The sequence below is a fragment of the Micropterus salmoides genome, unplaced genomic scaffold (assembly GCF_014851395.1).
Source record: "Micropterus salmoides isolate LMB-PRFRI ecotype aquatic unplaced genomic scaffold, ASM1485139v1 Ms_hic_scaffold_6, whole genome shotgun sequence".
Lineage (NCBI taxonomy): Eukaryota > Metazoa > Chordata > Actinopteri > Centrarchiformes > Centrarchidae > Micropterus > Micropterus salmoides.
The window spans coordinates 19,072,145-19,097,049 of NW_024044348.1; the positions used below are offsets into that span (position 1 = coordinate 19,072,145).

General features: G+C 39.8%; 1 protein-coding gene across 2 annotated transcripts in view; it reads right to left on the bottom strand.

Annotated features, from left to right (window-relative positions):
• Positions 1–24,905, bottom strand: part of dennd2b (DENN domain containing 2B) — a 52,451-nt gene that overhangs the window by 23,773 nt on the left and 3,773 nt on the right. Inside the window, exons 1-4 of one of the 2 annotated variants that reach the window (XM_038701650.1) lie at positions 23,051–23,295; positions 14,066–14,164; positions 5,552–6,829; positions 4,045–4,190 (exon numbers count right to left, since the gene is read on the bottom strand). In XM_038701650.1, coding sequence (XP_038557578.1) covers positions 4,045–4,190; positions 5,552–6,829; positions 14,066–14,139 — 1,498 coding nt within the window. In that variant the 5' untranslated portion in view covers positions 14,140–14,164; positions 23,051–23,295. Of the gene's footprint in view, positions 1–4,044; positions 4,191–5,551; positions 6,830–14,065; positions 14,165–23,050; positions 23,296–24,905 lie in introns of those variants that run through there. The other variant, XM_038701651.1, reaches the window with a different exon arrangement.

Below are 24,905 nucleotides of genomic sequence, written 5' to 3' on the forward strand. Positions count from 1 at the left end.
CCCCACAGGCCCTAGTGGGTCCAGCTAAAACTTCTGGACACAACACTTCTGGTGAGTCACCGTCCAGGCATGCTAAGTGTCTGCTGTGAGAGATGAGGAGGAGACTCATCTTCTTAGACTTTGATTCTCGCAATACAATTGTTCAACTAATGTGAAGTTGTATTTTAATGCACAGATATATTATTATAATGACCTACATATTTCTTCTTTCTTGTGAAATACAGACAAATACAGTATATTTGTAAAAAACAAAAAACAAAAACAGAATATGGAAAATGACAACATTTTTAACCCCATGCCACATGCTTAAACGTACTGCAGAACTGCAAACAAGACATAAGCAATCAGGTTTGAAAACCACAGTTTATACTCAGACTAGGATTCCATTGTCAATTGATTTTAGGGCCTTAAAAATAAAAAAAATGCAACACTACTGCTCTATAGATGTACTTTAGTCAATAAATGATAGCAGAAAAGGGAAAGAAAATGAGCATTACAGAGCACTGTGCAGCTCTCCCTGATGTCACCTGGCAGAGGGCCAACTTCAATAAAGAGAAAACTTGTGTAACACCACAGTCCATGTCTATTCAGACATGTGCTCTGAGAATAGCTTTTTGGCATGGTCTGAAAAAGGTTGTGAGAAAGTGAAGAAACCACAGTGAAGAATAAAAACAGAGCCAGATGGCGGCGAAATGCATGAGGGGAACTTTTAAAAGAAAGAAAAGCAGTGTTATCTGTCAGTAGAAAAGGAAAGATTAAAACTCTCCTCGGTGGCTGTGCTCCTTCTTCCTGAGTATACTGGTGGAAAACCAGATGAACTCAGCATCTCAAACAATGACTGTGTTTTAAAAAACATCCAAGATCAACCTACAGGCAGAGCTTTGTTTGGTTATCTATTTTTAGGTCAATAATTAAACCTGTTTGAGGTAAAAACACACACCCATGCACACATACGCAGACAAATATACACCGGCAGGGATCTTCACAGCGTTACATGTTGTGTCACACAGTAAATTAGCCTGCTGGAGTGATTTTCTGTGCATCATTAAAACTGAGTAGCAGAATAAGAGGGCTTAGTCTGACCCCACGTTGTGCTACAACTCCATTAAACTGAAGCAATACTGTAATGAGAGCCTGCTGGGAAAATGACATGTCTGTATAGCTGCTTATGTACTGGAGGGTACTAATCTACTCCTCTGATTACAAACATCCAGATCTCTCGAACACACTCCCAGTCAGACACACAGTATTATGAAGGGAGTGGACACACCTAGGCTGCACACTGTGAGTGTACATTTCTGTGCACACAATGGACTCTCTGGTCAGGGCGAGGCACAGAATAAACTATACCAACAATGTATCAGCTTATCCTATAAAGTGGACCAACTACTGTACAGTGGCAGTGCTCACCCATTCAGTCAGAAAGCAGAAAGGTGCATCAGATGAAAAAATAAGTTAAAATAAGAACATTTGGCAGCACCACAAACCATACAGACAATCTTGTGCTTGTGACTGAACTGGAGGCATATTTTGTACCAAAGAATAACAAAATCATAGGTCAATGTATGCAACTGTCTAAGTGTAATTTTATAAGAATTTTATTACATGTACCAGACAGTCTCCCAGCTTTACTCACAAGAGTGAGAGCAGACGGCACTTGAGCAAAGTACGTCAGCGAAGGTAACAAAACACAGACTGATTCACACACTGAATCATAGTGTCACTGGAGCACAGGGTGTGATTAATCTGCCTGTAAACAGATCACTTGTTGGCACTCCATTTATCAACTACACAAGTCAAAAGCACTTAAAACAGTCCCCTAGATCACAATCTATCATGCAGTTGTAGTGACACCGCAGAATAGATTGCAAATGACTTGCACCCTTAATGTAAACATCTTGCATCGAGCACAGGTGCCAAAAACATTAAATGGTGTGAGTGAATGGGCTACCAAGACAGCTAGGGAAGTAAAGATGTCCTTGTGGAGTTCAGGAATGTTTGGGGACTTCTGGTTGTCTGTATAATATGGTTTGTTAAAATAGGGGCTCAGAGGGACCAAAACATGGCTCATTTACTGCCGCGGCTGTTTCTCACATGGATGATCTGACCTTTAAACCACTGCATAGTGGTGGTGGAAACTACTGCTCTCCTCTATTAGGGACTTCAGTTTGAAAGCTTTGTATTAAATAGCTGGAAATAGCTGGGGCAATTTCAAACTCACTGACAATGTCTTTGTGAGGAACAAACAGATACTGGCAAAAGTGCTTCTCCAAACTGCAAACTCTGCACTAACAGTGCTGGATGAACAATGGGGTCTTTGTTGGGATTCACATGAAAATCTGGCATGCCTTGGCACTCTCTCAAAAAAAAAGGGGAAAAATGCAGCATGTTGAGCACGACACTGATAACCGGTTCGAGAACATCATGGCTTCTTGTAGAAATACCATGATGTAATGTGATACTTGCATTAACCCATATTTGGTTATCACTGAGCATTAGTCATGAAAAATATTGGGAGAGTGTGAAAAAGTTTCACAGCATCTGAAATCCAAGCTTCATCATGAGACTGTACTCACACTGACACACATTTCCACCACATTAAGTATGCACTAGGGTAACAGGCAATTGGACTGGGCAGAAGGCCTGGGGTCATTTGCTGGCGGAAAGGAATTTGGCTCTTCAACATCTCCAGCATTTCATACACACATTATCTCAGAGAAGATTTGAGTTGATCCTGTTAACAGTGAGATACACAACGTGCCGCTAAAATGGGGTGCAATGTGAGAAGATGATGCCCGACAATGAAAGTTAAGCAACAAAATAAACTTTCTTTGCTGTAAGTTTGGTCCTAGGGCTGCACAATTGCAGCTATTATTGAAAACAATATGCTTTGTGTACAAAAGAGTTGTTCCGTGAGAGTTTTCCAGTGCTCAGCCTCTATGAATATGTGTTAGTAGACTGCTGGATAGCAGTGTGAAATATGTAGACAACCAGATAATCTTTCCAGTAAAACACAACCTTTACAACCACGTTGTCCCTTAATTTCTGCTCCCATGGTGAGACTTTTTCTATAACCCGCACCTCTACATGAGACAGATGCAAGAGGAGGAGCTACCCTCAGTGTTGTTACATTAGGCCATGCTGCACGGGGCTATCACTTTTACTCAGACATTTGACTACTTTGTCTTCTAAGGCCACTGCTGAATTCACAATAACGATATAATGTATGTATTTACTCTTCATGGAAGGCTCTGAACACACATTTCTTGGAAAGTTAAGATGTTCTGGTACAGGGGAAGATCACCTTTTATTTAATCTGTCTGCCAATACTTTCAATTTATAATAATGTCATTACACGTCCAAAAGGATGTAATTACATAAGTCATAAATACAAAAGCTGTTTCAAAAATACTATGATGTAATACAATACTATCATTTTATAAATACTAGCCTATTTGGATCTTACTACAATCCCTCACAGTAATCCTTCATCTGGAATTTTGCAAAGCAACTGCCAGATTACTAGCATACTGTCCCTGTCTCTTTTATAACCAATGTCTAATATCATGATTTTCTAAGCATGAGTTCAAATTAAACTGTAGTAGGGCTGCAACTAGAATTATTTTCATTATCGATTATTGTGTCAATTCTTTCTTTGATTAAAGAAAATAGTGAAAAATGTCCATCAACAATTTCCCAAAAGCCCAAATTGACACATTTAAATGTCTTGTTTTGTCAGAGCAAACACCCAAATTATCCAGTTTACTATCATAAAATACAAAGAAAAACAGAATTTATTCACATTCAAGAAGCGTAAACCTGACATTTGTTGTCTATTTTACTTTTAAAATGACTATTACGCTTAATTGATTATCAAAAAAGTTTAATAAAAGATTACATATCTGTTGACAGATTAATCGACTCATTGTTTCAGCTCTAAACTGTATCCTTGAGTGACCCTGGTCAGACAGAAACCAGTGAGTGATCAAAGTGAAATAAAGGTCCTCTCCACTGTTGTCAAAGCCGGTGAACCAGTGTGCTTACCTACTATGTCCTCATAAGCATTCTCCTCTAAAGTGCTTTTGGAATTGGGTCGACTCCGTGTGTCTGTGGTTAATGTGCCATTCTCTGTAGGTGAAGACAGATATGAAGATGGCAGACTCGTAGCATCCTCCGACTCACACGACTCTCTGGAGAGAAATGAAGAAAGTCAAAACAGATAATGAGGGGCAAAATTACAAGACTCAGTAAGGGCCGGTGTCAAAGGAGTTAGACAGATAAAAGTAAACAGAAAAAGTGCAGATGGTATTAAATATAGTCCTGAGCATGTGGTTCTAGCGGTTAAAAACACAAATCAAAAACATTGTCTTATCCATTAAAAACCATAATTGGGGAGCCACCAAGTATAAAATACAGAAAAAACAGAAATACCATGATCAACATGAAATTCTTGATAAGTCACAAGTAACCATGCAGATATCTTACTATTTCTGAGTGTTCTTTGCACAGTATAAGGCACACATCAGATGTCAAGGCACTGCAGAGCAACTTTGCTACATTAGTGCAGGGATCTACAGCATGGTCATGTCGCGCCATCGACAGCTTGTGGCTTTTAAGCTTGGTCTGAAATTGCTAGAGCCACAGGAATGTTAAACACAGAGTCCAACGGATGAACGTTTAAGGTTTTCATCCCCATTTTACATAGGGACAATCTGGAGATGCTCCACCCTCACCAAACTGAGGACCTCTGATCCTGAGAGCTATAAGTTAAGAATAAAAAAGCAAGAGCAGACTACAGTATCCAGGGCGCAGCAAATATTTATGCACCAAAGCGGCACAGTAATCCAGTGTTGGATTTCACTGGTTTCTATAAGATATTCATTGTTGAATATGTGGAGTAGCTTTAGTTACAGGCAAAGAATTTAAGTGGACTTCTTTTTGAGTATGAATATCCTGTAGATTTGTTAGGAGTGTGTTAAATTGCCAAATCTTTTTACGGACCAAAATTAATTTCTGGAAAGAATCTGACATTTCAAACGGTCTGTACAATAATTCTGATATGTTTAGTAAGAGCTGCTTTTATGATACCCAGTAGGCATTTAGCCCACAGTTAACCTTTGATGAAATTATTCAGTATGATTACATTAGGAAAGCTGGGGTGACAAGAACTTTTTGCTCTTAACCTTAAGTAAAAATATTATTATTCTTCAAATGTCTTTTGGGAAACATAACAACTGATTCAACACTGATCTCCACTTCAAATCCTAACTAAAGACTAACTTCGGAGAACCAGAATGTAGATCGCTCAAAAAGCCATAATCAGACCCACTGACCAGTTACTTATTACTACCACACCAACAAAGCAAACACTTGTCTTGCCCGGGATCTAAATTCCTCACAGGAGGGTCAAACATATTCTCTCCTGATACAGTTTCCAATACCTCAGTTTAGAGAATCTGCTCATAGCGTGTACCACTGCTGTCTTGGTGGAACTCATTTTAACTGTTTACTGCTGAGGAGGAGTCAGACATCAGCACACTGATATTCTCACCTGTCCTGGAGTCTCATTGGGGTGCTCCCCTCTGCCTTCACCGTTCGAGTCATGCTGGGTGCAGGGGTCGAGGGCAGAGGTGGGGGAGACTCAGAGGCTCTGTTTGGAGGTAGTCCATTGGCTGGCAGTGTGCCCTTCTGGTCCCCTTTGGCGTCATACTCAAAAGTGCGTTTGGGTTTAGGTAAGGGGTTGACTGGAGTGCCGACAGAGATCTGCTGGCTTGGGGGTTCTGGACTCTCGGATCTGGCGGAGCTAACACTAAACCTCTGTCTGAGTTTAGAGAGCTTATCAGACACTAAAACAGCATCTGGTTCAGTAGCAACTGAGCAAATGCTGCTGCGCTTACTGGTGCATGTGCTGTCCAAATCATCACCTATCACAAAAGACTTTTGTCTTGTCTTGTCTGGAGTATAGCAATTACTTAGGTAACGTGGAGGCGATGGGCTGGGATTCTCCTTCAGGGCTTGCTCTATCTTTTGAATCCTGTTGAGGACTGCAGACGTCTCCTTCCGAGCAGACAGGGAACGTACAAATGTTGATTCTGATTTGCCTATCCTTTTCTGGAAGCGACCCACGCTGTCTTTGCCTGAAACTCCTTCCTCTTCTTCTGTCTCTGTGTAGGAGCATTCGGAGAAAGCTGTGCTCATCCTGCGAACCCCCTTAAAGTCAAATGTTTTCTCGCTACAGGGAGAGGAGAGGAGGCTTGGGCAGCCCTCACTGCCTCCTACACGCTCTCCCGCTCTTTTATCTAGACACAAGCTCATCCTAGGCAGAGCCACCCTTCTGCACTCCCATTCTGAGATCTTTTTGCGGATTGTGGCAGGGGGAACACCTGCAACTGAGCGGCTGAGAGAGAGGGTGCGTTTGTGTCTTTGGTTAGAGGAAGGTCCCAGTGAAAGCGTGCTCCAACTCAGGGGCCTACCATTAAGTCCATCTCCTGGAGAGAGATCCCCTTGTGTCTCCTTCTGCTCCTGGAAGCCCTGACTGTCCTGACAGGACTTGGTTTGAGCTGGCGGCTTATAGATGGAGAGCCTGTTGTCCAGGCAGCTGATGCTCTTTGACTTGGTGAGACGGCCTTGGGAGTCAGTGTCACCTATGAGAGATGCACCACTGCACAAGGTAGCAGTTTTTCTGTTCCAGCCAGCACGTACCAGGAACCTGCCGTCAGTCCTGACGTACCTACTCTGCTTCCCAGAGCTGTCACTGTCGCTGAGCAGAGGCTGCTGGCTCTGCACCTGACTGGCAGAGAGAACAGGACACGGTGATGCCGACTGGCACCTGCAACAAGAGAGAGATAGGTGTGAACAAAAACATCACAGCAAAAGAGACAAATCAAAGAAGCGGCCATGATATTCACTCAACACTGCAGCATGAAAAGTAAATCGGCGTGGAAAAGACTCAATTTATTCCTAAGATCAAAGGCAGATTGAAAACCCAGGCCACTTATTGAGAATAACCACAGGAAAGTATTCTGTCTTTGGCAGCATGAGATTCAAAAAAAGGCCAAAGGAAATAAAGACTACATTAAAATGCCACTGTGGATTTTTCCACATCATCAAAATAACCTGAGGAGAATCACAGTGGACCTCACACACACACAAAGCAGTATGACAAGCAAGATTTATTACAGCGGTCTTACCTGTAAATGTCTCACTGCTCCTCTCTGGTCCTTAAAGCCATTTCTGATCCCAGCAGTTGAGATACTAGGTGCTACAGTAGTCCCACGCTCACTGCTGACTGTCTAATCATTCACCACACACACTCACTTTCTCACGGTGCTCACCTCCTTTAAGATTTCCAAAGAGAGACCAACATTCTCTGTAAATGCCTGACACCTTCCTACTAGTCTTTCAGGAACCTTGTCATGACTTGGAAGCCGGATAAGTCTTGCGAAAGTGAAGTGTTGGGAGATTTGATGTCACAGCCATGGTTAGAATAACAAGCGTTATGGGAGGAGGAAGCTGAGGGCTGCGTACTGTAATCCAACAATGCAGGTTGGGACAGATCTTGCCTCACACCTACCTGCCCTTCCCTGGTTTCATTCCTCTTGCTCCAGGGTTGGGAGACTTTTACTTTTAACAGCTCGCAACCTGCAAGCTGCAAGCATGATGGATGCATCTCATTTTACTTTCCCCTTACAGAAATATGAGACGACAACTTATGTCTGGAGATTTTTAGTGCTAGTTTGTAGTATTCAAACGTCCAATGAATAGATTTTTAAGCACACAAAACTTACTACTGTGACTAATCAGACTGAAATATGAACTGATATATCACTGTACATGACTTTCCCCAGCTTGGTTAAAAATGAATAACTGAATATGACACTATGTTTCTTATAAGCAGTATATTATCATTTATTAAACACTATAATGTAGTTTTAAGCAGATTTGAAGAGTTTGTTTTAGTATATTGTCATTCGTTAACTGTTATACCAGCCCCCACTTATGGGTGCCCACAGTTGTTAAATACATTAATAATAATAATAAATATATCTGCTTACAACTACATTATGTTGTGCTATCAACAATTTATATATTATGTTTATATAATGCTTAATGTTTATTAAATGCTTAATAATATATATAATGTAAAGTGATGCCATATAATGAGCAATAAAATGGAAACACAATTTTTTTATTAAATACGTTTTTTCAATGAAAATGAGAATAATTATTTAAAATGATCCATCCCTCCAATATCGTAAATCATATTGCAGTTGCAATCTGTCAAAATAATCGCAAATACATATGTTTTCAAAATCGTTGATGTTCTAGTATGTACATAATTTAGTTTTGTATCAAATATCAACAGACAATCTTTCCCACACTATGAATACATTGAGCTCTGATTACTCTTTTACTCAGACTATTAATGTAAATATATACTGACTTGAGGTTGATGGTTTCAGGAAGAAAAAACTTTCTGAGCACACTGACATTAATCAGAAGTCCAACACATGACATGTTGCAGTGGTTCAGCAGCAAGCTATTAGAAATTAAAATCCTTCTGGTTTCCTGGTAAAACTTCCAACTAAACGTCTGCCAAGGAGCATGGCTAATGAAAGAAGCCAGATAGGAAGCAGTGTCTCTGAAGCTAAATCAATAGGAATGTTTTAGTAGCAACCAGACCAAACACTCAGTAATGCAATTCTAATGCCAGTAACAGTACAGTTTATTGAGTTAATCACAGGAGCTTAAATCTTTGCTCTTTGCCTCTGGAGTTTTTACATTTTTTGATAATTTAAACACAGAGAGGATTCAGCACTGTCTCCATGATTCCACCAGTGTGACAGTAAACAAGCAATAACATGATGATATGGAAGAAAGATTCAAACTGACTTCCTCTTGTGGTGTGTGAATGTTTCAGAGACTTTACCTATATGTACCAAGTGAACTACATCCTGTACTGTCTTCAGTCTGAAATGCACATTTGACTAAAGCGAGTCTTTACAAACTTGTAGACTGATTTTCCTTACTTGTAGGTCTACAATCCATGACTTGGTGACATCATTCAAATATAGTATATATTATGCCACACTGCATTCTAACGTTATCTGTTTACACAGCAGCAGATTTAATTAACTGTAAAAGGAAAATCTGGCACCGAATTAGACAGATTTTGAATATTAGAGCCTCATTGAGCTAGGATGATGTAAAATTAAATGTAGACTGTAGTATGTAGACCCCTCCATTAGACACAAAAAGAAAATATGTGCAGAATGGTTTTGTCTATTTACGGTTTGGGGACATTTAGGGGGTCCTGGTGCTCTGGATCATGTTTGTAAAAACATGTCCAGTTTAGTCAGCTACAGCTGGGCCGGCCACACATACAGTACTGTACAAAGAGCTGGATGCCAGTCACAACCTGGCCTCTTTCACTCAGGCTTCCAGAGCATGCTAACCACAAGCCACTCCCTGTTACTGACCAGGATGGAGGGAGCGGACTGCTCACACAAACAGCACTTTATTAGGGCCCGAGCACGACCGTGCGAGGTCCCTATTGAAATTGCTCGGATTATTTTTTTTTTTTTTTTTTTTTTTTTTTTTTTTTTTCTGCAAAGTAGGCCCAAATGACATGGCCTAAACATACTCGAAAACTCACCAAAATTTGCAAACATGTCAGAACCGGTGAAAATTTCGTATTCTACAAGTTTCGCACATGGGCGTGGCAAAATGACTCGCTAGCGCCACCTAGAAAATTGGAAATGATTAGCCCCTCGTTCACGTTCAACCTACATGTACGAAATTTTCTGGGGACATGTATCGTATCAAGACGCACAAAAAAGCCTCAAGAACCCATAGCCTAAAGTCAACAGGAAGTCGGCCATTTTGAATTTTATGGCCATTTTTGGATGATTTACATACTTCGTACTTTAACGAACTCCTCCTAGGGATTTAGTCGGATCGACCTCAAATTTCTGCTGTGCCTTCTAAAGGCATTGACGATGAAAAGTTGTGCTATTTGCGCGTTTTCGTCAATGGGCGTGTCCGTGGCGTCGATGATTCGCAATGAAACAGGAAGTTGTTGTAACTTCAGTGTACATGCTCACATCCAGACCAAACTGTACATGTAGGATGAGAGTCCCGCCCTGAACACATGTACATGCCGACATTCACCCACAGTCATAGCGCCACCTGCTGGCAACAGAAAGTGACCTTTAACGAAGCAGCCCCCGCCGCACGTTTCACCTACGTGCACGAATTTTCTGTGGTACGTGTATCTTGTCCAGACGCACAAAAAAGTCTCTTGGAGCCATAGCCTAAACCCAACAGGAAGTCGGCCATTTTGAATTTTACGTCAAATTTTGGATGATTTACACACTTCGTACTTTAACGAACTCCTCCTAGGGATTTAGTCCGACCGACCTCAAATTTGTGCTGTGCCTTCTAAAGGCATTGAAGATGAAAAGTTGTGCTATTTGCAAGTTTTCGTCAATGGGCGTGTCCGTGGCGTGGCGTCAAAGATCAGCTCTTCGCCATGACACGGAAGTTGTCGTAACTTCAGTGTACATGCTCACATCTGGACCAAACTGTACATGTAGGATGAGAGTCCCGCCCTGAACACATGTACATGCTGACATTCACCCACAGTCATAGCGCCACCTGCTGGCAACAGGAAGTGAATTTTAACGAAGCAGCCCCCGCCGCACGTTTTACCTACGTGCACGAATTTTCTGTGGTAGGTGTATCTTGTCCAGACGCACAAAAAAGTCTCTTGGAGCCATAGCCTAAACCCAACAGGAAGTCGGCCATTTTGAATTTTACGTCAAATTTTGGATGATTTACACACTTCGTACTTTAACGAACTCCTCCTAGGGATTTAGTCCGACCGACCTCAAATTTGTGCTGTGCCTTCTAAAGGCATTGAAGATGAAAAGTTGTGCTATTTGCAAGTTTTCGTCAATGGGCGTGTCCGTGGCGTGGCGTCAAAGATCAACTCTTCGCCATGACACGGAAGTTGTCGTAACTTCAGTGTACATGCTCACATCTGGACCAAACTGTACATGTAGGATGAGAGTCCCGCCCTGAACACATGTACATGCTGACATTCACAGACAGTCATAGCGCCACCTGCTGGCAACAGGAAGTGACTTTTAACGAAGCAGCCCCGCCGCACGTTTTACCTACGTGCACGAATTTTCTGTGGTACGTGTATCTTGTCCAGACGCACAAAAAAGCCTCTTGGAGCGATGCCCTAAAATCAACAGGAAGTAGGCCATTTTGAATTTTACGTCAAATTTTGGATGATTTACACACTTCGTACTTTAACGAACTCCTCCTAGGGATTTAGTCCGACCGACTTCAAATTTGTGCTGTGCCTTCTAAAGGCATTGAAGATGAAAAGTTGTGCTATTTGCGAGTTTTCGTCAATGGGTGTGTCCGTGGCGTGGCGTCAGAGATCAAGTCTTCGCCATGACACAGGAAGTTGTTGTAACTTCAGTGTACATGCTCACATCTGAACCAAACTTTACGTGCTTGATAACTCTCCCACCCCGTTATGGAGGACCGATCCTGACACAGTCAGAAATAATACAGAAATAAATAAATGCTCAATAAATAAATAAGCATCCAATTAAATACACAAAAAAATAAAGTAAATAAATAAATGTAGGTAGTAATTAAATTATACAAGGAGACATAAATGTATATATTTAATTAGTGCCTTTACTATTCACCTTTGTTATAATTACCTTATTTGTTTATTCAACTTTATTTATTACAAATTTTTTTAATGTATTTATTTATGTGTGTGTTTAATATTTTTGTCTGTTTTATTCTTCCTTTGTATTTATTTACCTTATTTATTTTCACCCATGGTATTTATTTCTGCCTGTCTTTTTTAAATTTTGTATGCATTTCTGCCTCATTATGCAAATGAGGAGGGGCTGTGTCTCAAGGGGTCATCTTCTCTGCTATTGGTGGACCAGTCAGACAGGAAAGCTCCTACTCTGCCTGCAGACATCAACGATCTTGCCCCTCACACAGTCAGATGGCTTCCTTCAGTGCGCTGAGGTGTTAACAACTCTGAAGACAATACTACCAGCAATGTCTTCCTTCTCTTTTCACGTAGACGCTCCGACAGACAGTGCTTTCAGTTTGCTGCATGCATGGACACAGAACTGCGGTACAGCACACAGTAACGATGAAATGTGTGCTGTTCTCACATTCTTCCTCTGTATGTACACATAAACAACAAGGCAGGGAAATATAAAAGGAATTTATTTTATTGTTTGGGTACATTATTGTTCAGTGTACATGCTCACATCTGAAACAAACTTTACGTGCTTGATAACTCTCCCACCCCGCAGACATCTACACGCCAACACCGATTTATATTCATAGCGGCAAGTGCTATGTAGCTCCACATAGGGGACACAGGAAGTGACATATAACACCTTCATGCGGCGTCATAACCGCGTAGCAAATTCACAGCCGCACCGGCAGAGCTCCAGAATATGCAACTCGGCCGGCTCACACGCGGACGCGCTTATAAGTGCGAGGGCCCGCCCAACGCTGCTTGCAGCTTTAATTTACAATTATAGTTCACCATTTGTAAACTTTATCATCCATCAGCACTTTTTCTCTGTCACTCGTTTATGCATTATCCTATAAGCCTATAAAACTCTAATCGAAATTATATTCAAGAGTTTTAGGGGTTTTACTTGCTCACATATCAGTAAATAAGCTCTACATAAGAAGATAAGACTGTGATCTCTGAGGCGAAGGACATTCCTTCAATGTACAGCATCAGCAAATTGGCAGGGAAGATCCTGTATTTGGTATAAATACAAATTGGTTAAATTCACCGAAGATCACAGAACAAGTAGCGAGCAAGTTCTTTTGTTTTGCTTTGTACTGATTTTTTCCCCCACTATGCTGCTGCATGTTGCCATGCATGGCTCTTGAGGCTACACAATTGTCCTAGAAACTGATCTCTAGTTCATAGTTTGGGGAAATGCACTGTGTAGCACTAGCCGACACAACAAATTTCACTCCATTTATTAAAACACAGAGCTGCAAAGCATCTGTGGGAGCTTTAAATGTGATGTTTAAGAATCTAGTGTAACGTGATCCCATAAGGAAAGCAGGCAGTTAATAAGGCTCTACTATAATGACAATTAAATATATCAACACAGGTGGAGGTTAAATGCAAATTCATGTGCGAAAGAGCTTTGTGCTACTGTGTGATTAGTGATTTCCTCACATTTACATTTACCAAGTTTACCATGGGAATAGCATATGTTTGACTCTGCGGTAAATGTGCACACTTTCCAGCAAATGAAAGCTATTCATCTACCTACAATATGATTAACAATTGAGCCTCATCAGCATCAGAAAATGAGAAAGGAATAACTAAGCAACGCTCCAGTTAAATAGTAGCATTACTATATATTAGAATACCGACAGCCGCACCATTGCTAACCATCAGACCGTCACAAGGTGGTGTAATAGTGTGAACACAGGCTATATTTCACAGCTGACAGTTACTATGATTTTGTGTAACTACTGTGTGTGATATGAGACTAAATTGTTTCTTGCCAATCTTGCCTGTTCCTAAGAAGACTTCTTGGTTAAAGAAAGGGCAAAAAATTGACAAGATGATAAATATTAAAGAATAAATAGTCTACATATCACTCCCAAAGTTTGTTTTTCTCTCCCAGTGGGACACTGTCAGCTCTCAACATGCTAATACAAGCTTCAGCTCAATACTCCCAGTTCAGATTGGATGGGGCCCTTGTCCAGGATACAGGATCGTACTTGCAAAAGCTTTGGGAGTCTTATCATGGCTGACAATCATTGATGGTTCTTTCCCATAAGTGGGGAAAAAAGGAAAAACTACTACGGACTCATCATGTAGAAAGACGTGATTGAGAATGAATTCACTGATAAGTATGCCCCTTGTTTATCTTTCAAATCAAAAGAACAAAACATCCAGTCAGATGGATACTCTGACATCATGTTATATGAGGTGCACATTAACCAGCCCATCCCTTTCCCAAATGTCACTGACCTGTCGGGCACGTCCCGCGGAGCTTTACCCCCTCCTGCATGAGGCACAGCCTTCGAACTCTTGTTGGCAGTCATGTTTGTCTGGAAACCGCCCACACACCTGACGGACAAACACAATGATGTGAAACATTTAAAAAGGTGCAGCATTCTACGTATTTCAACAAGCAAAAAAAAATAACAGGGAGTGAAAACTAAAACGCTTCTAAAGTTGTTTGAGTAGTAAATGAGTCTTATTAGGAATTTAGACTGTGATTTAAGTATATCACTAAAATACTTAATGGAATTAGACTATACAAAAGGTCCAGTCCTCTCATGAGCATGGACCAGAATCACATCAAAAACCAGATGGCCAACATTCCTGAAAGCCCACGGCCAGGACCCAAGACAAAATTGTGTGCTCCATCAGCGTGAACAGGTCAGCTCTGGTTACTTGACTTGGTTTTGCAGCTCTGCTCACCACCTGGGTTTAATGTTGTTCAGACTCTGCTTAACTTTGGCATTAAAGGATGAACACACTGGTTCCAACAATAACAACACGATTGTTATAGGAAATTAAGTACTATAACTTTATGATTAATAATAGCTAGACTTGACACAAGTTTTAAATGTGACTTCCTCTCAATCACAGATTAACATAAGAGTACAGTAGTTATTGCACTTGACAACTTTTCATAAGGCAAGCTAATGAAAAAGCACCCCATTTCACCACAGGTGTCATGTTGAATCTTGCAAACATTGCAGACGTCTATGAAGATTCTCAGTCATCCAGGTCATAGTAATCCAACGAAGGTTAAAGTCAAGGGCAACTGGACTTGGTTGAAGATACTGGAAGACGTTTCGTCCCTCCAAAGGACTTCTTCAGTTCTGACTGACAGGCAGGGAAACTCAGCTATTTAACCTCAGTGGGGTCGTTTGCCAGGGTCATCGAACATTGCAGACGAATTTCGACAAACCAAAAGCAAGTGGCATAACTAACACAGCATGTAGACAATGTTGTGCCAGAGATATTCTGGTGCTTCAGCCACAGCTATTCCTCAACTTAAAATAGTCAATTTTCACATCAAACAACACAGAACTACATTGCTGGCACTAAAACAGTTCAACTGATAATATTTAAACAAGGTCCTGATCCAGAGAGGAAATTTGGAAATGAGGCCATTACTCACGTGGCTGCTACAACATTGATGGTTTTGCAACACATAAACCAGGAGAGTACAGAGTTAAAAATTAAGATTTTATAATTATTTTGCAACCTGTGGATGGATCGTCATGTGTCTGGCACTGCACTTCAGAACAACATGTTAATTTCAGAAGCTTCCTTCAAGTGGCTGTGGATACTTAATTAATTACAGGGGAGGGCTTATACAGTGTAAAAGCAGCAGTGGATAACAGAGACTGGTAATAGTCTCATTAAAGGCTCAGTTCAAACATCGCAACAAAACACATTTGCTCACTTATCCCTAGTGATATTTAGAACAGCCTGACGATATGGAATTTTTGAGGCCGATACCAATATTTGAGAGTTCCATATATCAGATACGATACATACTGCCTGATAGATAACATAAACATTTTTGTTAAGGATCCCTGACGTTTTTGTGTCCATGATATAGCGTGATTGAAAAATATACTTGTCAGTGCTCACTGGTCGATAAACAATAATGGTGATGAAGACACTAATCTAAATTACCATAAATATCTCTTTGACATTTCTTTACTGTAATTTCTTCTTACTTATCGGCTGAAATATATGCAAATGCAGATATATCTGCGATAAACTACTACAGTGCAATACATCAGTCTGGACTTTTATTGGTCTAGCTCTAATATCTAGCAGTACAGATAGTTGAGGCTTTATTTTCCTTGAGATTTCTATCTCTACCATTATAGGTCATAATAAAGGGAAACAAAATGTTGTTGATCTAAAAGCATTGCTGGGAGTCGCTGAAAGCATGCTCTCACAGATGCTGTTGTAAGACATCTTCTTTATAATAAGCATTTCCTAGACTTAATCTCAAATAAGACGAGCAGTTGGTAAAAACCTCCCTTCAAAATGTAGGCCGTTGCCCCTAAAAAAATCTCTTTTTGAAATGCAGCAATGACCCCTTCAAGAGGGCTCAAAGTGATTGTTCTTGGTGCATAAGGAGGTCAAATGGAGATCCCTAGGGATCAGAGGTGGAGGATGGGAGGGTGCTTGGCAGCATGACTTGTTTACAGGAAGTTGTTGTATGAAGAAGCCAGCCAACCAGTAGTGGATCCGAGTCCTAAAGAGACAGATGAGGAGAGAGAGGGAGCATTCCTGCTGTCAGCTATTTCCTGTGGACTGTGCTAAGAGGATGGGGCGTGCATCATTATTTTCAAAGAGTGATGTTGTCCTGTCCTGCGTATAACTCTCCAGTACTGTTGTAAGTCTGTGAACTACAAAGACAATTCCAGTCTTAGTAATGCACTGAGGATTGTCCTGTGAATTAAACACTTTTTGGATAGCAAAATGGAAGATAAATTAGCTAAATAAGTTACCCATGATCGCATGAAGAAAAAATTCAATTAAAACAAATGAAAATTTTCTGCTTACATAAAGTTCAGACACGCTGGCAGCTGGCAAATTTTTATTTCTAATTAATACCAGCTGAAACAATACTGTATGTTTTTGGAGGTGACTCTCTGAGCCAAAACGCAAAGCTTCTGTCTTTTCAATTAGAAACACCTTAAAGCAAACATACAACAATAATATTTTTTTTAAACTCTAATCAGCTTCCAGGAGCATAGAACAGTTAACATTTTAAATGATGTCAGCTCTTCATTTGTTGTATTAAGTTTTGTTGTTGAGAATAAAGTTTATTTGTATAAATCATTTTCTATCTTTTGGACGAAGAAAACTACATTCACAGAAATGGGTCACAGAGGCCCAAGATGGACTTTGCAGTGTAAACACCAAGGCGTTAGCCAACTGACTTCCTGAGGTCTGATACCATCTCCCTACACAAAATCACAGGCTGTAAACAACCACTTCCAAGAAAGCTCTAGAGTACCTTTAAAGTGCATTCAACCAGACTCAACACACATTTTCTCTTGAGATGTAAGAGCCAAGAACGGTCAACAGTGAGCATGCTGAAGGGAGTTATTACCGTCGTGTTGTGATGACACACTTGACATTGACTGACGTTAAATGTTTGATGTTTTACAGAATGAGGCGGGGCATGAAAGGAAATTAATGTATGTGGGCACACTCAAGCCCAAGGGTGTTATTCAAGGAATTAGTTAGCTACTGGACTGTAACTTCACTACTTCCTCTGTTACTACTTATAGCTTTGTCAAAGAAGTCATCCAGCCTCGGAGAAGGTATAAATTCTCTTTCCCTACTTATAATCCCTATACTTCCAGCAGAAATATGAAAAAAAACACTCCACGAGTTTGTCTGTCTCTGGCTTTGACATAAAAACAAACACCAACAGCCACACTGTCCCTTTAAGATATTCAACACCATCATCTTAATGACCTAGCTTAGCCATTTCAGGGTTTTTCCTTATTTTGTCATGTTCATGTCTAGAAGTACTAATTGATTACATGAGAGGCATATCAATGACGCATATTTTCCTCAGCAAGAAGAGCATATTCATGAAATGGGACTACAACAGTGTCTCCATTAGAGAATTTGGGCCAGAATAAAAGAGCCCTTTGTGTTCAATACGTCCTTGAGAGGGAGATGTAGTTAAAAATAAGTCCGCTTTTATCAGCTGTGTGTGTGTGTGTGTGTGTGTGTGTGTCTATGAGAAAGAGAGAGACACTATTAGGTAAAATATCTTTCAAAAGAGAGAAGTCCATATGTCCTTGGCCCTGGCACATTTGACAAAGTTGATTCAAAGTTCTCTCCACTACACGCAGGAAAGTACTAATATTTGCCCTATCCGTCAGACCGCGGCTGCATTCTAAACATTAAAGAATATTTTCAGAGGGTGAAAGAAACACCTGGACCTGATGCCAAGCACTTCTTTTCCATTCAACAAAGACCACACTCAAATATGCACTCTCTCAGCACCTGGCACTTGATGTTCAGATTATGGGAGCACGGCATGACTTTATGTAACAATTTTATGACGTCACGATGGACAAACTTTCATTAACCTGAGACTGGGTTCAGTTTAAGATCTTTGTTTATCCTGAAACATATGTGGTAGCAAACAACAACAGCTTCCATAAACAGAGGCTAATAATGTCTTCTCCTTCTGTCTCGTTACTCAGCTTTTCTGGCTGACCTGGTCCTCCGTTTCTGCTGATCAGCAACCTGACTTCAAGGTTTTTAGGAAAGCCACCGCAGAGCATGACAGGCAGCCAAGAAGCAATGGATCAAGGAAGAGTGAAAATCTCTGCTAATTCTCAATTCTTTCCAGACGTCACAACTCACTGGCAGACATGAGCCCACGCACTGATCCACACCATTGCTTCAATATTTTCAGAAAGAACAGTTTTGTCCACTCAATACAAAGAAACATGAGGTGGTTGAGTTGGATTATGTTAAACAGAGCATTGTGGGAGTTAAGTTACAGCCCACATAAAATCATTTACAGCGCACACACACCCTTGTATTGCATGATGGAAAAGCAAAACCTCTCAGCCGAAACTAAAACATGTATGTGTACATTCTGGATGCATATAACCTGCTGTCTCTGGATAGCAGTTTAAGGCTGTGAGAGCCTCTGTGTGTATCTACGTAAATGAAAACCACCAAGGTTGATGCTACTGGCACTTGCACGTAGCCATACCAATGTAATTACCCCAATACTCTACCACATGATTCACCATGTTGCCACTATATAGCTCAATTGACCAGGTGGAATCAATTCTTGGAATCTTTTTTTATCTCTTTTTTTTAGCCATTTCAGCCTTTTTTTACAGTAATCATGGCATATTTTCTCTTTGCGGAAAAAAAGGAAAAACCCTTCTGTGTAACCTAGATATGAGCATGCACAGCTGCAGAGGCAGGCATGTGGAAAACGGGCTTATATCCATCTGAGCTGCAGCAGGGGGGCTAGAATTTGTGTCACAGAGCTGACCTCTGACACACAGTCTTTTTACTTTTCCAAGGACATAAAGTCAATACGATGTATCATTGTCTGCCTCTGTCTATATATTTTGCCATTCAAACTTTCTAATGCACAAATTCAAAATGCTAAGAAAAACAAATGACTGGAAACTCACTTCAGACTGTGTTCTCCATTAGCATTGCTACTATTGATTTAAGTAGTCAGTGATTAAATTAAGATAACTGGAAGTGATCTTATAAGGGCCTGTGCAAGTCATTGTGTGCTGATTAATGGTACCTTGAAGATTACGCTCCAAGAGAAAGCCACTAGCAATTTATTATAGGTCATACTTTATAAAGAGGATTTACAAAATGCAAAGTTTTAAGAAAAAGCATGCATCATTTATTCTGAATATCAACAGGTTCTAACAAGTGTTTATTAGCAGAGAGTTTCACAAACACAGCTGACAGTGTTTGTATTCAGACATCAAAGCTGATGGTGAACTGTGTCTGAACAGACAATGTTAGATGAACTAACATCCTGAATAAATGACGGCAGCACATCTCATGGCACGCTGAGTTTTGTAACTCCCTTCTGCTACATAGCAGACAATATACATTAATACAGAAGCAATTATAAAAATGGTAATAAACTATAATCAATGGAGAAGTGCTGAGGATGAATTTGAGCTTAAACGTCTGATAGCTTGGGGGAAAAAGCAATGTCATTACAGTGACATGGTCATCCCATCAAATCACAGCACCTCACTGAATGTATAGTGCATAAAAGGAACTGGTTATAATGTGATGCACAAATTAAATTACACTGTACACTGTTGTTGTTACTCTACAGTAAACCTGAAGAAATGTCAATAAAGAGATGTCACCTGCAAAGGAGCCATAGTATGTCAGGGGGAGTGTCAGTGTCATCATACAAGTGTTCAACAGTAGGTAGCACTGGAAGACAACAGGACAGCCTCTAATATTCTCATCAGCAAACATGTCTTTCAGGAAACACAGGAATAACCTAAACAGCAACACAACAGACATCTCCAAAAACAGGTTTAAATGAATCTTGAGTCTGACTTTCAGCTGTGCTACATTAAAACAACATACTTAGCTTAGGTCACAAATATAACTAAACATCAGCATGAATGCGTCATGAGAGGCAATGATAAGTCAAAGTAGATTTCCTTATCTCAAAGAAACATTCTTTCCCAGTGGCTGATAACTTCAGTTGAGCTTAAAGGTCAAAGTTAAGGTAGGTGGTCTTGTGACCTGAACAACACTCAAGTTGACACCCGACGGAGAAATCTGCTTAGAGGAAATTATAAAGAAATACTCTCTCCAATCAAACAGCTGTGACTGGAGATTTCCTTCAACAAGACCCTGAACAAAACTGTTCCTTCAGAGCTGTTCTACAGCCAACAGTGTGAGACCGGAGTTCAACTTGAACAAAGAACTAATAGGATAACAAGATAACACATCCATTTAAACAGGCTCTTTTCCATCACTCCATCACAGCAGTGATGAAAAGGCTGCTCAAATTACCACCTTGCATCTCTCGAGGGAACAACAGCAACTACTTAAAACACCACTATTAGAGAAGGTATAAGCATATTAATTAAATAAAGGGTCCACTAATGTCATACAGGAGGAAATATTCTGACAACCTGGTTAAAAGGATTTAAGATTTTATGATTTTTCTTCATTCACATTTCCATGTACAGTGTACTACTCATTATCAACACTGAGACATCCTTGAAGTCAGATACCTGAAGCGTTGTTCACACACACATTGTTAAAGTTATTTGCCAAGGTTTAGAGCCCTTGGCTGTAACTTCGCTACTACACACCTAATGGCTTTGAGTGTCAGGTCAAGTACATTTGGAAAAAGCCAACAGCAATGTCTCTTCATAAATAGGCTTTGACAGCTTAATCACTCATAAAAAACACACCTGGTTACTGCAGACTATTTTCTTGAGAGCTACTGTTTTAACCCAGAAGGATGAAACTGTTCTGCCAAGATGTGGATGACTGTGAGTTAAATGATTATATATGCAAAGAGACATTGTTTTTAAGTTTTTATGATCCTCAGCGAATCACACCCAAAATTATCTGGATGATAGATAGCACAAGGAAAGACGAAAATTACTTTCATTATGATGTTGAGTGAACAACAGCCCCTTTAAAAGTGTCTGGTTGTAGTCCAGGCTCACTCCTGTTAAACTGAATGGAGAACAGAGAAGAATTTCCTCAATAGCTTTGTGTTGACAGTCCCATCCAGTGAGAGGGGAAGGTCATTGTTTGATCTGCACAATAGAAAGCGTTTAAGGGGGGGAAAGAGAGCTAAAGAAAACCAGCTCCATCTCTAGGCTTTGCATTACGGTAAGATCATATGGATTTATTTAAGATGTAATCTTCGGGAAAACCCAAACGTTCATGTTTCCCATATTTTAACTGCAAAGCACTCAGTGAGAGTTGTGTTGCTCTACAGGTGTGCATCTGCATCTGAAGCACCAAATTCACACAATCATGCGTTACATGGACCACACTGTTTCATCCAAGTATGTGCAGGAGGCCATGAGAAAAGTAGAGAAACTGTTTTTAATTGTGCATCATTCAGTTTTAGACAATCATTTTTAAAATACCTCAATCCGCATCTGCCCCAAAAACCAATCACTTGTTACTTAGCCCATGGTCTACATTGCACCAACTTTCACTGAAATCCACTACTCAGTGTAAAATAAAAATAAAAAATAAGTTAAAATTTGAGCCCCTTTACTAACTAACTAGGTAACAAGCTACGAGTTGAAAACCTACCATTACTAAATAACATAAAGATGAAATAATAATAATTAGAGCTGCAGCGATTAATCGAATAATCAGTAACTATTAAATCAATCGCCAACTATTTTGATAATCGATTAATCTTTCCTTTTTAAAAAAAAAGTAATTTAAATGTGAAATATTTCCTGGTTTCATTACTTACCTATGACAGCAAACTGAATATCTTTGGCTTGTGGACAAAACAAGACATTTAAGGAGGTCATCTTGGGCATTGGGAAACACTGATGACATTTTATTTAATTGTTTGACATTTTATAGACTAAACAACTAATCAACAGATTAATCGATAATGAAAAAAATGTTAGTTGCAGCCCTAATAATAATATGAGTATGCTATGGACAAAACGTATAATACTGATATAAACATAAAGTATGTATACAATGTGTGTGTATTATGTGTATTATGTGTTAGGCCTACATAATGTAAGATTACTTAGGATTACTACATTAAACCTTTAGACTACTTTTTTGTACATGACATGTACATTATGTATACAGTCTGTACTATAGGCTACTACCTACTGTATGCTATGTGTAGTGTATAGAGCACGAACAAAGAAAACTGTGTACAATCCTGTATACAATCTGAAATACCAGTGTACCACAAGCATTTAAGACAAAATCTACAGCAAACATTCTGTTTCATGTGGGTTTGAACTTCCAAGACAAAAAAACCCAACAGGAAATGTCCACAGAGAGTTCAGTTCAGAGAGAATCTGCTCTTGAGTTGCTGTATCTGCTTATCTGCTGGTTTGACTACTGGATGTTTGAGCGATAACTTTGTATCCGCAGGCACATTTTCCCTTATTCAAAGGGTCAGTTGAAAGAAACGCGCGCGCGCGCACACACACACACGCTGGTGTTTTAGTCTTCTTAATAGTGCATATAATGGTTTAACATGTCGATGACCAAATATGGTCACATGGAGATTAAGACTACATTTAAACGCACCTTGCAACTTTTCTTTTTTCACGACAAGCTTTATTCTCGGACCCTTGTTCTCGGTGGTTTGTGCCGTTTTCCTACCGCTAAACTAACGAAAAGTTTAACCCTTCTGCTATAACGTTAGCTCGTCGATAACGGTTCAAAAAAATAGGCTGCTTTAAACGTTACCTCCGAGTTTCTCCTCACATCCATGGCTGCGGGCATTTTCAGATTATAATCCCCCTTTTTCGCGACTCTCAAATCCCGTTTCTTCCACGCGTTGAAAGAGTTTGGCTGCTTTACCTGCCCTTCTCAATAAACTCCGACTTATGTCTTTCCAACCAAAACCGACACACAAAAAAAAGAAAAGAAAAGAAAAACCCTCCTGCCTCCCCTCTCACAGCCTGCTGCAGAGTGGAGGCAGGACTTGTTACCATGAAAACGGGTTGTTTGCCCCCCGCTTTTCTCGGGATTTGCCCCCCTCGCCCTCCTCAGACAGGCATTCAGCCTCTTTCTCTCTTTCTCTCTCTCTCGGTCTCTCCCTTGTTTATTGTCATGGTGTGCTGAGGAGTTTGGATGAATATTCAGGAGCTGAAGGCTGCTGATGGGATGAAACCTTGTTGCCAGCACATTGCCGAGCTGAAGCCCTCCACTGGCCCACTGGTCAATAGGAATACATTTCACCCACACAAAGATGCCTTTCTTTGGACAGAGATGAATGTGTAACCAAGCAGCCCATGGAGCAGTGTATGTAGACACTGACCAAGTTTTGAATCAACTACATTTCGGTGACATTATTGTGTCTTAGTGGTAGAAGAATTACCCAGATATTTAGTTAAGTAAAAATAACAAAACCACAGTGTAGAAATACTTTGTTACAAATGCAGGTCCTGAAATCAAACTGAAAATACACCAATTGTACTATTAATTAGGCTAGTGCACCTATATGTTTCTTGTATCAAAAGATGACTGTTGTATTTCAAGTAGTCTGTGAGTTATGAAGGAAAATGTAATAAATGTTTCAAATGGCTCATTTCAGGGTAATGTGTAGGCTATTATGTCATTGAATTTTACTCATTGATAGATTAATGTATCACTCTAACATTACAGCTGGTAAAGGTGGGGATATTTCGAATTTCTTTATATCGCCTACTAATGTGTAGCTAAATCTACAATAATTTATCACATTTTCAGTTGATAACATTTTGCATTAGTAATCTGAATCTATAAAGTAACTAAAGTAAATAAAGCTATCAAATAAATTTATAATATTTCCCTCTGAAATGTAGTGGAGTGAAAGTAGAAAGTAGCTAAAATTCCCCTTAAGTAGCCTACAGTACTTGAGTACATGTACTTGGTTAGTTTCTACCACTGTTTTTAAGGCATATCTTTACTGGTGAGGTGAAAGTCGTATTCAGATCAGTACCGAAGTTAAAGTTCTGTATGTTCTAAGTTTGTATTTTACTTCACAAGTATCACAAGCAAAAGTAGTAGAATGACCCCTCTCAGTGTTACATTATTGTATATTATGTTATCTAAGCAGCATTTTGAAGTTACAGGTGGTCGCGTGAAGCAAATTTGAACTTCTTTATGTTGTGCAGTTTGTAAGAAGATGATAGGGTTTGAATGTAAAAAGTTAATCTGAGTTACTTTTAGTTTGTAAAAAGTAAAAAGTCACATAAAAGTACACATATACTTCTAAAATATAGTGGAGTACAAGAATAAAGAACTGAATATAAGTTCATTACTTAAGTAAATACCTAGTTACATTCCACTACAGGCCCTGCAATCTTACTTAAGTAAAAGTTAACTTGTACTATCAGCATAATATACCAAAATATCAAAAGTAAAAGTACTCATTATGCAGCAGAATTTCAGTGATAAATGATTATATTTCAGGTAAACAGCATTTTAATATTGTATCTGGTTGAGAGGGCAGTTTGATCTGTAACATGTTTGTGATATAAATACTGGTCTCACATTTTGTACTGTAAAATCTTTATCGCAAAGTAACAGGACATGTAGTATTAGGCATGTAGTTAAG